This window comes from Megascapheus bottae, chromosome 6 (assembly GCF_031878675.1).
Source record: "Megascapheus bottae isolate mThoBot1 chromosome 6, mThoBot2.hap1, whole genome shotgun sequence".
NCBI classification, from domain to species: Eukaryota; Metazoa; Chordata; class Mammalia; order Rodentia; family Geomyidae; genus Megascapheus; species Megascapheus bottae.
In genome coordinates, this window is record NC_143514.1 from 56554080 (window position 1) to 56569798 (window position 15719).

Genomic DNA, 15719 nt, shown 5'->3' on the forward strand with positions numbered 1-15719 from the left:
GAGAATACATAATTGTTGTTTTAAGCCACTAAGTTTAAGATAATTTGATATGCAGTAATAACTAGCTCATACAAATACAAGTCTTTTGTGTGTGCACATTAGTCCATTCACTTGTTCCACAGCTGTGTTCATTTCACAGGCATTCAACACTGCAGGTTAAATACAAGGATAAGGACGAACAAGACGGTTACTGCTGCCACAGAGCTTAGAGATCATATTAAGGCAACTCTAGCCCTCTGTTAGAGGAGTCACAGTACAAATACAGGTCCTGGGAGCCAAAATTTTAGCTCTTCACAAGATTGCAGAGGAGAAATCACTGGACAGGAAGGGTGGGTACTAAACCATGAGTGTGGGTCCCTGTCCTTCTACGATGAGCCCAGAGCCATCCAGGAAGGGTCAAGTGTGAGCATCACCCTGCATCTGGTGGGCACTGCTACTGCTAACATGGCCCTCCTGCATGGAGGGCCAGAATGTGGGCACACAGATTGGCCACCCTATGGCAGGAATGTGGCTCCGGTGGGCTCCTGTGGGCTCTTTATATCTCTTATCCAGAGTCCTGGAGATGCACAGGAACTAGTAAGAAGCTCTGTGGCCCTTGAGAGGTTCCCAGGTTCCATCCACTTGTTGGATATGGTGCTCCTTAGTCATCCCAGTCCAAAGAAAAGGATGAAAAGGAAGAAGAGCAGCAAGAAACGTGGCATATGTCCAAAGTCCTTCAGTCAGATTGCAGAACAGTCTGCAGGTCTGTGTGGTCAGAGCAGTAGGGCAAAAAGGCCACAGGAGCCACCCTACCTGGTGTCTGGTAGTTGAGCCTCCGCATCTCCACAGGGTCAGAGGAGTGGGCCAGCAGGGAGTCTTTCAGCCCAATGGACTGCTCATCCTTTGATGATGGGGAATGAGTCCTTTTCCTAAAGAGGCAGCGGGAGGTTGGTGAGAACCTAAGGTTCAAGCTCAGACCAGCCCCATGTGCACTATGACCCCACCCAGTCCTGGGGACTCTGAGCACAGAGGAGCCAGGGGCAGAGCAGCTTCAACATGAAAGAACACAGGCTAGGAGTGTAGTAGAGAGACAGCAGGAGTGTGGAGTGGACAGAAGGGCAAGCAGCAAGGGAAGAAAGGGACACACAGGCTGGTGGTTCCTTTGGACAGAAAGCAGGTCACCGCAGGGCAGTGGCTGCTGTCCCCAAGACTACCAAACCTGAGGCAGCAGAAATCATCAGGAAGAAACATGCAACGACACATAAAATATGCAAACATCACAGGGGCCTGGACCCCAGCGGTCTGGCCGTCGTGGTATCTGTGTAAATCCCCAGAGCAGCAGGGGAGGGGCAAGGAAAGTGTAACTATCCGGGCAAAGTCCTCTCTCACTGGCCTAAGCCTCCCCATCCATAAAGACAGGTCGGCAACAGAATACAGGGTCCAGCTCTAGAGGATACCCAGAGCCCACTTTCAGGTTGTGTACTATGTTGTCAAGGAGGAACTTGTGAGTGTGCTTGTGTACACATTAAGACACCATTCCCTGCTGCTCTGCAGAGTAGAACAAGATCATCTTTTGCAGCACTTAGATAACTTTCTAGAGAATGGGGACCTTGGGAAGAGTTCTGGAAAGGTCTGTGGACTTGGGAAGCAATGAAGGCTGCATCGTGCATGAGCTCCAGGGGAGCATCCTCTACGGGGAAAACACAGTTGAAGAGGCAAAAGAGCAACAAAGCCTGCCCCTCATGCCAATGAGGACTCATTCCAAACCAGAAAGCCAGCTGTGCTGACCAGACACCATTTGCTGCTGAAAGCCACAAGGCAAGAGGCTTCTGGTCAAAGCACCATCCCTCCCTGCTGGCCCATATGCACAGGGATAAGAAGAGAGGAAGGCGTGTGAAGAGAGAAGGAATAACTCCTACCTTTCTTGTTTACTAGGTCCCGAAGACAGGCAAGGACAGAAGAAAGGAATGGTCATTGATTCTGCCAAGCACTCAGCCCTCACATGATGGAGACGAAGCGGGACCCTCATAAAGCACCCCCATAACACAGGGAGAGGGTTCACCTCTGCACAGACACCAGGATCCAGGTGAGGGTAGGAAGGATGAGCAGGTGCGGGGGGTGGGGGGAGGCACTCCTCAGGACTACCCACAGTTCTGACCACCCTGGGACGGCAAGAATTTGCCAGAAGAAGTACAGGGCCCAGGCAAGGTCAGGGGGGCAATGGAGTTCAGGAGAATGGCACTCCTATAAGGAGATTCATCTGACACACAGACCAGGATACATTCATGGGGCAGACACCGTCTGGGCATGCTTGTGTGCCTCTTCAGCACTGTGCTGTCTATTGGGGCATTCTATAGCAGATGCAGGCTGTCTGAAAGAGGCTGGGGACCAAAGCCTCTTAGACACTGGAGTCTACAAATAAGCCATAAAGGAAACAGAGGCAACTGCCAGGACTGTGGAAGAGAGCTACAAACCCAGAGGAGGTTCCAGCCTCCACGGACCTGGGACCCATGGTAAGGATGGTGGCAGAGACAAGGTCAGCCAGGCACTCAACTCTCAGACTAAGGGATGGGAGCCACCAATAGGTTTTAAATCAAGGGGTACTAAGTAAAATCTCTGGAACACCTTAGAGGCCAGGAGGAGAGGGAGTACCCAGGGTATCCAAATGAAGACCAACTGTTAACGACATAGAGGTGTGACAGCTGGGAATGTATTAGCCACAACAGGCCTTCTGTAAATGTCTGCTAATTGAATATTAGTGGGGATTTCTCCAGGACCATGTAGGAGATGAGGCTGGAAAACTACCTAGGAATTGTGTTTAAGGTTGGAAACCAGAAACCAGTGGCATCTGGAAACTAAAATGGACAGACGCACACTCACATTCATAGAAACAGACAGACATGCCTGGCAATGTTCATGGAAAGCCCGGGCCCTCTTCTTACCCAGGCTGCCACATACAAATACTGCTTCTGCCCATGCTGGCTTCCCACTGTGCCCAGGGACCCAGGCTAGAATGAATGTGTTCACTCCATATGTATCGTATTAGAGAGGGCCTGAGAGGCAGGGGCAGGTGCTCTCCCCCAGAATCCTGAGCATAGCACTTACCTTTTAAACAAGAGGATGGCAATGACAATGAGAATGATAAGAATGACTGCCAGGACAGGGCCTGTCACCCACAGCATCTCAGGCTCCTCCTGCTGCTGGGCTGGTGTCACCTGGACAACGATCTCATCCGAGTAGGGGCTGGAGGCATAGCGCTTCTGTGGTCCAATGGAGGAATAGCACAGGCTATGTATGAGCTCAGTGAGCCCTCCAACCTCTGCCCATCAAGCCTAGAGAGGGGCTCTGGGGTTGGGACATAGGCTGGCCCAGATCTGGTTTCTATACTTTAAGAGGTTGATCTGATGATCAGGACTGGGTGTCTAGAGACAAATTACATTTGGTTTTCTGGGTCCTTGGCCGAATGTCTTGGGATATCTAATAAAGGTCTTAGGGGCTGCCCTAGGCCAGTAATCTTAATGTGTCAGGGCTGATATAGACCGGGACATGAGGGGTTTCTCAATATCTATGACTGGCCTAATCTTGGGATAGGTCTAGGGTATCGGGTGCTGAGAGCCACGCTGGCTCAAGCAGACCTGGTCCACAGGTTCCTTGAGAGAGGCAAGCACAAAGCACTGGTAACTCAGATCTGGAGACAGCGGCCGGTTGTAGAAACCCTGGTAGTTCTTCTTGTCCCCCAGGGTGAAGGTGTCCGGGAGCACATCCACTTGAGCGGCCACATATGGCTTGAGCCGCTCGGCCTGGCGCCTTCGCCGGTGTTCCTCTCCACCCTGTTCAATGGCCTCCAGAAGCTGCCAGAGCAGAAGAGAGTCACATCAGGCCCTGAAGCTGGAGCCAGGGACATCAGCTCCGAAGGCTGAGGCTTAATTTCTGTAAGAAACTCAAGCCTGTTCTGCCCACCACCCTTACAGGGTAATACCAGGTAGTGCACCACTACTCCTACCACCAAGCCACAAGAAAAAGCCTTATATAATCTCATCTCAACTAGGCAGTTTCCACAGGGCAATCAGAAAAGGATAGAAGACTTCACGTGTACACAAGAACTCAGGCTTACGGCCCACTCCAGACCCCCATGGCCTCGACACCCACAAGCCTCTCCTGTAGGCCTCTTGAGCAATAGGGCCATTTCCCATCCCACAAGATTTTTGCCAAACACCTCCAGTCCTCCAGTGAACTCTCTGTAAGCACTTCATTTTTTTTTTTTTTTTTTTTTTGTGGGTCATGAGGCTTAAACTCGGCCTGGGCTCTTCAGCTCAAGGATACTGCCCTACCCCTGGGCCTGGGCCTTGTCCTTGAGCTCTTCAGCCCAAGACTACCACCCTACCCTTTTTTAAAGGTTAACTAGAGGTAAGAGTCTCAGGTCCTTTTGTGCCTGGACTGGCTTTGAACCTTGATCCTCAGATCTTAGCCTCCTGAGTAGCTAGGATTATAGGTGTGAGCCACTGCACTCAGCTAAGCACTTTAGTTTTCTCAACACTTCCAGAGAGTCCCCACAGAGTCTCTCTCTCCAGGGAGAGGTAAACTCCAAGCCAGAGAAGCCAGGACATCTTTTTTTTTTGCTAGTCCTGGGGCTTAAACTCAGGGCCTGAGCACTGTCCTTGGGCTTTCTTAAGGCCTAGTGCTCTACCACTTGAGCCACAGCACCACTTTTTCTATGTATGTGGTACACCAAGGAATCCAATCTGGGTCTTTGTGCATGCTAGGCAAGCACTCTGCCACTAGGCCAAACCCCTGCCCCCCCAGGGCAATGATTTTAATCTACTGGGAGGACAACTTTCAAGGAATGGTGGCCACTTCCAACCACAGTTGGAGATGCCACCTGTGCTGCTCCCTTGCCTCCAGGTACCTCCTCTAGCTCCAGTTCCTCAGGGGTGTTCCATCTTGGAGCCAGCATGTTCCCACCCACTCGGTCAATAGGCACCACCACAATGTAGAACCACCTGGACAGACAGAACAGCAATTAGGGCTGTCACCTCTAGTGGCCTGCAACCCTGTCCCACAGGCCAGCCCTCAGCCTTCATCTGCACACCTGACCAGTGAGGGGTCCTGCACTTGAGGCATAGAGAGGGCAAAGCGACCATCTTCTATGTAGGCAGAGGCCGGCAGTGGTTTGTGTGGCAGCAGGTCAGGGGCTGTGCGGATGGACACAAGGTGCTGCAGGCCCCCTGCACTGCTGCCACGGTTCATCAGCACAAATGAGTACTCTGTGTTGGGTTGCAGGTCTGCAATCAGTTTCCGCATCGAGTGTCCATCCACCTCCACACTCTGACCGTTGTACAGAATCTGCAGGAGAAAGAGCAGTGGCAGTGCCTCGGGATAAGGATCCACCACTATGTGCCAGCAGGGCACTGTGTCTGTACAACCAGGACCCAGTGTACTGACACGTGATATGTGAGTTAGAACTGGAATGACAGCATACAGTAGGTCTGTGTGTATGCTGGCTGGGCTGGCTGTGGCCCTCACCTACCCTGAAAGGTACAGCAGACTTGTAGGAGTCAGGGACTTCCCAGCTGAGCAGAACAGAGGTCTTCATTGCAGCTGCCACACGAAAGTTCTTGGCAAACACTGCAGAGGATAGGAAGGAGTTAGCTCTGGCTAGCTAGCTGGATCAGAGGTTGATAGTGGTCAGGGCAAGGGGGAAGGTAGGAATGGCTGTACTCTCACCTCTAGCCAGCTTCAACTCCTAGCCTACTCCCAACCAAACCTCTTCCACACTGAGCACTAAATAGGGCAGGGGATGTCATAGCACCCATCATTAGAAACTCTAGAGGAGGCTAGAAGAGGGTGGGCAAAAGCTTGATTTTGAGCTCACAGATATCAAGCCAGAGAGGCCAAAGGTCAGTAGGTTGTGGTCATGAGAAGCATGTGTCCAGGTATCAGGGCATGTTTACTAGAGGTCTATGGGTCATAGCCTCGAGGTTAGTACCACACACCAGAGATCAGTAGGCTGCACACCAGAGAATGGTGGTGCAGTCAAGAGATGAGAAGGTCAAGGTCATGAGACTGGAAGGTCACACAGTAGAAATCAGTAAGTCAAGGACAGTACAGGTCGGGGTCACATCACAAAACACGGTGCCTGTTTGTTAGAGGTTAGTGGTCATGGTAACAAGAAATTGAAGGGTCACACAGCAGAGGCTGGTGGATCATAGTTGCCAGAGTCAGTGAGTCAAGGAGAGCAGAGGTTCCCCAGGCGCAGCCACATTTGGGCAGGCAGTGCCATGAGTGCCAGCACACACCTTGCTCCACCGGCATGGTCCGGGACTGGATGCTGGGGCTGAGTGGACCAGCGCCTTTGTTGGTACGTGCGCGGACCTTGATGTCGTAAGTGGTGTCCGGCTTGAGACCCGAGAGTGTAAGGCGCGTGTCAATGGTGACATTCTGCAGCTCCTGTTGGCTGTTGATGTCACGGTATACCACAGTGTAGTTGGTGATGCGCCCATTCCTTTCTGCCAGCACTGGCGGGTCCCAGGTCAGTTCCGTAGTAGATGTGGTGAGTCCTGTCACTCGCAGGTTTTGGGGGAAGCCACTGGGAGCGTCCTCAGGGGTCATGATCTCCTTCTCATACTCCTCACCTGGGCCAGCTCGGTTCTTGGCAGCAAGCCAGAAGATGTAGGTGGCCCCTTTGTGCAGTCCAGTGACTGTAAAGTGCTGGTCATCCTTGCCAAAATCTATGATGGTGGGCTGTGCCTCATCGGCCCGGCGGTACTGCAGCCGGTAGCCGAGCAGCTCACCGGGCAGCTCCTTGGGTGGGTGCCACTGAAGCAGTGCGGTGTTCATGGCTGTAGTGCTGACCATCATGGTGGGCCGCCCTGGGACTGAACAACCACGCACTGGGCTCTGGCACTGTTCTCCCCGCTGCCAACCCTCAGCTCTATCCCTGACCCCTTCCCACATTTACCTGCCCCTGTCGTTGTAACGATTTTGGGCTTGCTTCGAGCACCATCTCCTTTGGTTGTGTAGGCAGCTACAGTAACAGAGTAGGTGGTCTCTGGGGTGAGTCCGCTAATGGTGGTTTCCTGGGGAGGAAGGAGAAGCAGTTCCTATCACTGTGTGCAGGAAGAGGCCACACTGTCAGCCATTGTGGTCCCAAGGCCCAGGAAGCCCCCAGGCTCACAGGGAAAGGGGTTTTAGGAAATGGGCTATCCAATGCCTGACTGTTAGAATGGCCAGGTGGGATGTGGGCTGGGAGGAGCCCGCTTATTCCGGAAGCCCCATGCCTGCGGCAGACAGCTCATTCTCCTTTCAGGTAAGAACAAAGGGCCGCACTGTTTTCATCACCCCATTGTGCTGTGAATGGCACTTCATAAGGCCCTTCCACATACACACATAGAGGAAACTGAGCCTCGCATGCACTCAATGGCACGCACTCAATGCCATTCAATGCCGTCTGTGCCCTTTGCACGAATGTACACTGAGACCTTAGCTCCTTCTGCATTGGCAGGTATAGCACTATTTACAGACACTAAAGCAAGCACACACAAGGAGGAATAGGGCTCCATACTGCAAGATAGGGTGATGCCCACTGAGGCCAGTGCCTTTATAACATCTATGTCCTGCAAAGCCTCCTGAAACCAGGGAAGATAGGAGGAGACCAAGGAAGCTCCCCATACCTATTCCCACTGATGCCTGAGAATTTACCCAGGGCATTCCTTTGCCTTGGTGGATCCCCCACACCAATCTCCAGCAAAGACACGGTTTCTGGACATGCGGAAAAACACCACAGGAGACCAAGCCACGCCACACAGAGAAGAGTAAAGAAGGGAGGAGACTACCGTGCAACGGGATCAGGGCTGCCACCTCCAACCCTGGAGTTGCTCCAGCTCTAAGCCTCAGGAGGAGGCTCCTCCTTGCCCCAGCTGGAGGGTCTCTCAGGGCTGGGGCTCTAGCAGTACCGGTTTCGGACCCTGGCTCCCTAGATGTTCTCCCAGCCTGGGCCCTGAGCAGGTTAATTTTTCACTCTAAGGATCAATAAGGTCTAACGATCAGGATTGGATTGAACTCCATCCCAGTCTGAACAAAGCAGGGGCCAGGTCCTGGTCGATCATCAACACTGGCCTCAATTGCTGCTCGACAGGCAAGAAATAAGGATTAGAGGAAACGCCAATCATTGCTCAGCCTGGTGCTTGTATCTAAATGCCAATTTTCTCTGGATGTGGCTGGTGCCCTGTGGATCTTGGCAGCACAGGCTGGGAGAGGGGGAGTGTCCCATGAGCCCAGCCTGACCCAGTCTTGCCCATGATTGCACACCTGTTACTTACATAGTCCTCGGACTCCTCTGGCTGCCACTGATCGCAGGAGAGGAAAAGAAAGGGAGACAGGATGGTGAAAGATGTTGGCCTAGAGGGGACCTGGAGGAGACCTGGCTGATGGAAGGTTTGGGCCTCTGCAATGCCCACAAGGGTAATAGCCCAGGATCACTTGGCATTCAAAGATTTGAGTTTCAGCTTCACTCAGTATAAGCTTGTCTATTCCAGGGTCAGGGAAGGTAGGGAGACCTAGAAGGAAGCCTGTCTGAAGGCAGAGGGCAGACTGAAAGCAAGGGATAGAGAATTCCAGGTGAAGGAGGTCTAAGAGAAAGGTGTGAAGTGGGCAGCTCAAACAGAGATAGAAAGGGAACACACAGGGGCATTCATATATTCTGCTGACCTGTGTCAGTAGTCCTCTGCTGGCCTTGGTATGATTATTCAATGTATCCATCTACTCTTATTTATTTATTTATTTTTTGGTCACGATCCTTGAACTCTGGGGCTTGGGCGCTGTCGCTACCCCTTTAGAAACAGCCCCATGTTCCGTTTTCTAGTTGTTAACTGGAGATAAGACTCTCACAGACTTTTTAGTGCCAGAGCTGACTTTGAACTGCAATCCTCAGAACTCAGCCTCCTGAGTAGCTAGGATTACAGGTGTGAGCCACCATCACCCAGCTTCCTCAGATCCTTTTAAGAGTAGATGGAAGCCGGGCATGGTGGCTCATGCCTGTAATCCTAGCTACTCAGGAGGCTGAGATCTCAGTTATGTAGAATGGGGTGGTACTCAAGGTGCTGAGGCAGGAAAATTATGGGTGTGAGGCTAGTCTGGGCAACCACAACAAGACTATTTTCTTAAGGGAAAAACAGTAAGAAAACAAAACAAAACAAAAAACTGCAGGTGAGTGATTCATGCCTGTAATCTTAGCTACCTAGGAGGCTAAGATCTGAGGATTATGGTTCAAATCAGCCTGTGACTGGATCCATGAGACTCTGTGTACTCACACAGGGGGAGGAGGAGGGGGCAGAGAGGGAGGAGGAGGAGACTCTACTTGGGGAAACAAATTAGTTATCTAGGCATAAGGAAGGTACCAGAATGTAAGAGCTGTAGCTGGGATGGACCAAGGGACAGTCTGGCCAGCAAGATTATCATGGCGATACAATACCCAGCTCAGAGCTTGAACCTTATCTATAAGCTTGAGGGATGGATGTTACCTATGTTCTGGTTTCTTCCTGTGGTGTCTGATAACTGAATTAGAAATGCCAACTTCACAGCTGGGAATGGGAAACTTTTTTTTTTCCTTTTTGCCAGTCCTAGAGATTGAACTCGGGGCCTAGGCACTGTCCCTGAGCTTCTTTTGCTCAAGGTTAGCATTCTACCACTTGAGTCATGTACCACTTCTAGATTTTTCTGCTTATGTGGTACACAGGAATCAAACACAGGGCTTCATGCATGCTAGGCAAACACTCTACCACTAAGTCACATTCCCAGACTAGAGGAAACTTTTTTTGGTTGGTCATGAGGCTTGAACTCTGGGCCTGGGCATTATCCCTGAGCTCTTCAGATCAAGGCTATATCTCTACTACTTGAGCCACAGCACCAATTCCCATTTTCTGGTGGTTAATTGGAGATAAGAGTCTTGCAGACTTTGTGCCCAGGCTGGTTTTGAACCACAATCCTCAGATCTCAGCCTCTTGAGTAGCTAGGAAATAGATATAAGCCACAAACACCTGTTTCCAGAGGAAACTCTTTAGGCCACTGGTATGCACAGGTGTACAAGTTGGATGGGTAATGGGATGGTGAAGGAAAGCACAGAAACAGAACCCATGATACCTATAGGCAAAAGGTGCTTTAAGAGTTCTGTCAGTCTTTGGAACAGAATAGGGAAAGACTCGAGACAAACCTCTAACAGCTGTTGTCGCTTTATGATGAGGCTGGGTTCGGCTGTTTAGTTTTTCTTGCTTTAGAATTATGTACTGTCCAAGCAAGATATGGGCATAGAGCTCTCACATAGTACCTCTCCTGCATCAGATGCAATGCAAGAGTGAAGTAAAAAAGAACAAGATGGATGTATGAGGAATGATGGGGAGGAGGGACAAGAAAGGGGTCAGAGGAGTGTTAAGGGAAGGAAAGGAGAAAGAGAGCATGCTGAACTAGATAAAACCAGAGCAGGGAGGAAGAGAAAGGCAGACTGAATGAAAAGGACAAAAGGAGATGAGATGGAACTTTGAGGCTCATGTCAGGCTGCAGAAGAGACAGGGATGGTTTTACAGTTAGGCATGGGGAGCACATGCTATGTCATTCTTTCTGAACTGTGAAGACCCTGGGTATAGCAGATGGTATGTTAAGTGGAGGAAGACAGGTTGTGGTGCTCTTGGGAGGGAAATGAAGTAGGCAAGCTGGAGTCTAGATTCCATCTGGTTTCCTACTTCTCCAAGCACAAGGGTGCTGTGTCAAAGGTCTATAAGGGAATGCCCTCTGTTCTCAGTGGCCTACCTGGAGTGTGGGTTCAGGTATAGCCCCCCTTAAGGACATAAGAGAGCAGCGTCTGTGATCCTCTGACCTAGCTCCCTTTTCAAACTGGAATCAGAAGGGAGCACCCAAAGTGGCTTTGCTGGAACCTCAATGGCTACAGTTGTGGCTCTTGTCCACTAGAATGGGAGGAGCTGAAGGGAGACATTCTTGGGATGTTCTGGGTGGGTGTGTCCATTGAAGCTTTATGAGGAACCTTCAACCAGTTCCAGGAATGCAGGCAGATAAGCAAGCCCTCTACCTCCACCCCCAGAGCAGACTCAGGAGGAAGAGGGCACCCTCTGGGCAGAAATTTTGTTTTAGATGGCAAGGCAATTAATTTTTGCAGCCAGAGGCATGAAGTTCCTGCCTGTGTGACTGAGGCTGTCTCTCAGCAGCCCACAGAACAAGGGATGGGCTTATACTCCTGGCTCCCAGGAAGAGGTGAGACCATAGAAAGGAAGAAAATCCAGGATCCTCCTACTGGGACTGGCTGGCTCAGTGCTGGTCCAAGGACCCTCAGGCTCTGATTCTAGATGGGCCAATCTTGAGAGCAGATGACATGAGGTGTTTTGAAGCTTAAGCAGAGTATTTTGAGAGGTTCTCAAGAGCTAGTACAGTCATTTTTCATGAGTCCAGAGACTTGGTCTCCCATCCCAACTTCTGCCACCCACATGGTAAGTTATTCTGGTCACTTGCATGACCTCTCAGTGATCTATGTTCTCATATACATAGCAAACCAGGGCTCAGAATACCCCAGGGACCTCATGGGAAGAACCACCCCCAGGAAGACAATCTTTAGTTTGCTGACAGCTAGCACTGGAGATAAACATTAGGGACTGGACCCTCCTGGAGCTTTGCCATGGCCACTGGCCTTTAGCCAGAGGGTAGGGAAAGAGCCATAAGTCCTTGTCTGCCTTAGGCTGTGACCAACACAGAATGCTTAGCACAGCACTGCCTGGGAGGAAAGCACAGTTCAAAGACCCAGTCCAACAAAGCTGGACCTGGCATTGTGTGGTGCAACCCAAGGAGTTATCTCCTCAGTGTGAATACTGGTAGCTAAATCAGGCTAGGACTTCGACCTGAGCAGGTGAGACTGGCAGGGCTTGGGCTGGCCCAACCTGGACAGCTCCGAGAGGATGAAGTATCTCTGGAATCTTGCCTGTGCCCTCATCTCAGTGCCACCCACCCTTGACACAGCAAAGAACTTTTAGGGTAACCAGAATTAGCAGCTGTATCACCTGAGGGCAGGCAGGGGAGGAAGCAAAGCAAAGTGGTCTCTTCCCATCTGTCCACCCACCATATACAATGGCACACCTGAGCCTCAGCCAACATGACGTCCTGGATGACAGGTGGGCCTCGGGGCTCGCCATTCTCTAGTCGTACATAGGTGACCTGGTAACCACGGATCTGGCCATGCTGCTTACTGGGAACAGGTAGCTTCCAGGAGACATGCACAGCAGTGGAGTTTAGTGGCTCTACCTCCACCTTCCGCGGTGGCCCACTGGGCACTGGGAGTCAAGTAGAGAAGGAAGTTAGGCTTGCTGGTACTGACTGGCTCAGGTGAGCAAAGCACACTCCAAGGCCTTTGTATCTTACATTTCTAGGAAAAGCCCTAATGTAGTTTCCTTGGGCTGGCTGTTGTAGTGAGAAACCCTCTAAGGCATGGCCACCTCACTTGGTGGGAAGGGCAGACATGGGGAGTAGATGAAACACTAAACCTTCAACCACCCAAAGTCAATACAACTTTTCATAGGCACCCACACCTTGTTGTGTCTACCAAAGTTGGAGTCCTATGAATACTTTTTTTTTTTTTTTTTTTTTTTGCCAATCCTGGGACTTGATCAAGGCCTTCTCAAAGCCTGTGTTCTACCACTTTAGCCATAGCACCACTTCTGGCTTTTTCTGTGTATGTGGTACTGAGGAATTGAACCCAGGGCTTCCTGTATGCTAGGCATGTACTTTACCACGAGGCCAAACCCCCAGCCGCTAGATTCTATTTTGAGTCTTTTGCACCTCTCTTCCTAATCTTAATCTCCCAAATCGTAAGTGGGGCTACTTCTCCTGTTCTATTTTTTTTTGGGGGGGGGTGTTAGTCTTAGGGCTTGAACTCAAGGCCTGGGCACTGGTTCTGAGCTGCTTTTGCTTAAGGCTAGTGCTCTACCAGTTTTAGCCACAGCTCTACTGGTTTTTTAGTAAGAGAAGACTTTCAAGTACTCTCCTGCCTGAGCCAGCTTCAAACTGCGATCCTCAGATCTCAGCCTCCTGAGTAGCTAGGATTACAGATGTGAGCCATTAGTGTCCAGCCTGGTTTAGTCATTTAAATCTTTAGCTGTTTCAAGACTACTCAAAGGCTGGAACATGGACCCAGGTTGCCCTAGCTATATCCCTAATTTGTATTTTTTTTTTTTTTTTGCCAGTCCTGGGGCTTGAACTCAGGACCTGAGAGCTGTCCTTGGGCTTTCTCAAGGCTAGCACTCTACCACTTGAGCCACAGCACCACTTCCGGCTTTTTCTATGTATGTGGTACTGAGGAATTGAACTCAGGTCATCGTGCATGCTAGGCAAGCACTCTACCACTAGGCCAAACTCCTGGCCCTTATATCCCCAATTTGGACCATTAGGTCAGAAATGGACTTAAAGCCTGGGTGTCTAGTGTCCTCCTCTACCACCCCCTCCTGTGCCGAGGCTGCCTACCGTCTTCATCGGTGCGCACCAGCACCGGGCTGCTCTCAGGGCCAGGGCCCACATCTGTGTGTGCGCGTACCCACACCCGGTACTCCGTCCACTTCTCCAGGCCCACCAGGTCCCAGCTGGAATGCTCACGGCTGATGCCATCCACCACATGCCGCCCGCGGTCCTCGCCGTCCACTGCCTCATAGGCCACGGAGTACTGGGTGATAACGCCGTTGCGGCTGTCTGCCGGTGGCGGGACCCAACTTACCCGGATGGTGGTAGAGCCCACGCTCACACATGTCACCTTCTGGGGAGGGGCGGAGGGGGCTGGGGAAGACAAATGGAGGGAAGGCAGGCAGATGGAGGGTGGGAATCATGAATCATGGACATGGCAACTGAGTCACAGGGGGCTAGAGACTCACCCAGGCAGGCTACCCCAAATGATGCAATGGTCATCCAGGGTCCCTCTAGGAAACTGCCACTGGAACAGCCTGACTCCTTCTGAACTCCTTCTCTCTCTCATATTCTCTCTCTCTCTCATTCTCTCTCTCACATCACACACACACATCTGATAGTGTCTCCCATGGGTGTATGCTCCCTTGCACAAAATGTACGTGGTATCAGATACACAGCACATCATGGAGAATAGAATTCTCTTCTGAAGACAAGTGGCCTAAGCATTTTGGCTGCTTTAACTTGTACCTGACTGTGAGCCTGAGCTCAGGCAACTGAGGCTGGACACTGAAGGCCAGGACACAAGTGTGGCCATTCATCCTTCAGAGCTGGACAAAGAGTTCCCACAGAAATGCTGCCAACTCAACACATCGTGGGGGTCAGAAGGCAGGTATGTATCTTCTGTGTCCGACAACACTCCCAAAGTCTCTTGCCCACTGAAGATACCACTGACAAAACACAGATTTTGGGGCTGGGAGCGTAGGCTAATGGTAGAGTGCTCAACTAGCATGCATAAAGCCCCGGGTTGAATTCCTCGGTACCACATACTCAGAAAAAGCCAGAAGTGGTGCTGTGGCTCAAGTGGCAGAGTGCTAGCCTTGAGCAAAAAGTGTCCAAGGCCGGGCGTGGTGGCTCACACCTGTAATCCTAGCTACTCAGGAGGCTGAGATCTGAGGATCAAGGTTCAAAGCCAGCCCAGGCACAAAATGACCTGAGACTCTATCTCCAATTAACCTCTAGAAAATGGGAAGTGGGGCTATGGCTCTAGGAATAGGGCCTTGAGCTGAAGAGCTCAGGGGACAGCACCCAGGGGAAGGTCAAGCCTCATGACCCAACAAAAAAAAAAAAATAAACAACCCCCCCACCAAAAAAAAACCAGTGTCCAAGGACAGTCAGTGTCCAGCCCTGAGTTTAGGCCCCAGGGCTGGTAATAAATCAAACAAACAAAAAACAAACCAAAAACCTACTGACTTACTTACTCTCCCAAATTCTGTCACTACCTCTTGGCCAGGTGGCTTCAGAGCAGCTCTAACGCACTGGTCTTAGCCCCTTTCCTCTCCTCTGAATTGTTATGGCCATGCCCTGTACAGTATTACTGCCAGAAATGGTTCTACCTCCAAAACTAGGGCCTCCAACCTTTTCTACCACCTTGTCCCATCTCAGTTGCTCTAGGACCCCTGTACTTCTATTATTTGTTCCTTAGGTCTGTCTGTCTATACATCTCTTACTTTTACTGCTCCTAATATTCAGCTTTGATGCCACGGTCTGCCAGCACTCTCCCCAACACATTCTCTCACCTACTCATCTGTCCACCTCTGCTGATCTGCACAAAACATGAGAAGAGAGAGGAGGCTGCTTCTCTGGACTGTCTTAGTGGCCTCCCTTTGGACTTCCTGCTGCATATTGGTTTCTGCTCCCTTCCTTGCTCATTCTGTTACTTAATATAGGATGTGACCAACATTTTCCACACTCTCAAACCTACAGCTCCCAGCATAGTCTTATTTTCTACAGAGGAAATCAAGCTTTCCAACAGCAGCTCACATCATTTCTACTATCTAAACCACCACTTACGTACATTCTCCCATAAGAGTACTGTTACCACATCTATGGCCAATCTCTCTCATTAACCATGCTCTGCCTCGTTCCACTTCCACAGACTCTGCCAGTTAATCTATGTCTTTTCTACTTGTATGAATCAGAACCTCATGTTTTTGCTTAGTTTTTATGCTCAAGACTAGTACTCTGCTGGGCACAGTGGCTCACACATGTAATCCTAGCAACTCAAGAGGCAGAGA

General features: G+C 50.7%; 1 protein-coding gene across 1 annotated transcript in view; it reads right to left on the reverse strand.

Moving 5' to 3' along the window:
• The window catches only part of Ptprf (protein tyrosine phosphatase receptor type F), a 90235-nt gene that overhangs the window by 12262 nt on the left and 62254 nt on the right, over positions 1 to 15719 (reverse strand). Inside the window, exons 13-23 of the mRNA XM_090335039.1 lie at positions 13492 to 13797; positions 12112 to 12305; positions 8298 to 8324; positions 6938 to 7055; positions 6276 to 6854; positions 5507 to 5604; positions 5069 to 5322; positions 4886 to 4979; positions 3615 to 3830; positions 3085 to 3239; positions 793 to 908 (exon numbers count right to left, since the gene is read on the reverse strand). Of these exons, the coding sequence (XP_090191165.1) occupies positions 793 to 908; positions 3085 to 3239; positions 3615 to 3830; positions 4886 to 4979; positions 5069 to 5322; positions 5507 to 5604; positions 6276 to 6854; positions 6938 to 7055; positions 8298 to 8324; positions 12112 to 12305; positions 13492 to 13797 (2157 nt within the window). The remainder of the gene's footprint in view (positions 1 to 792; positions 909 to 3084; positions 3240 to 3614; positions 3831 to 4885; positions 4980 to 5068; positions 5323 to 5506; positions 5605 to 6275; positions 6855 to 6937; positions 7056 to 8297; positions 8325 to 12111; positions 12306 to 13491; positions 13798 to 15719) is intronic.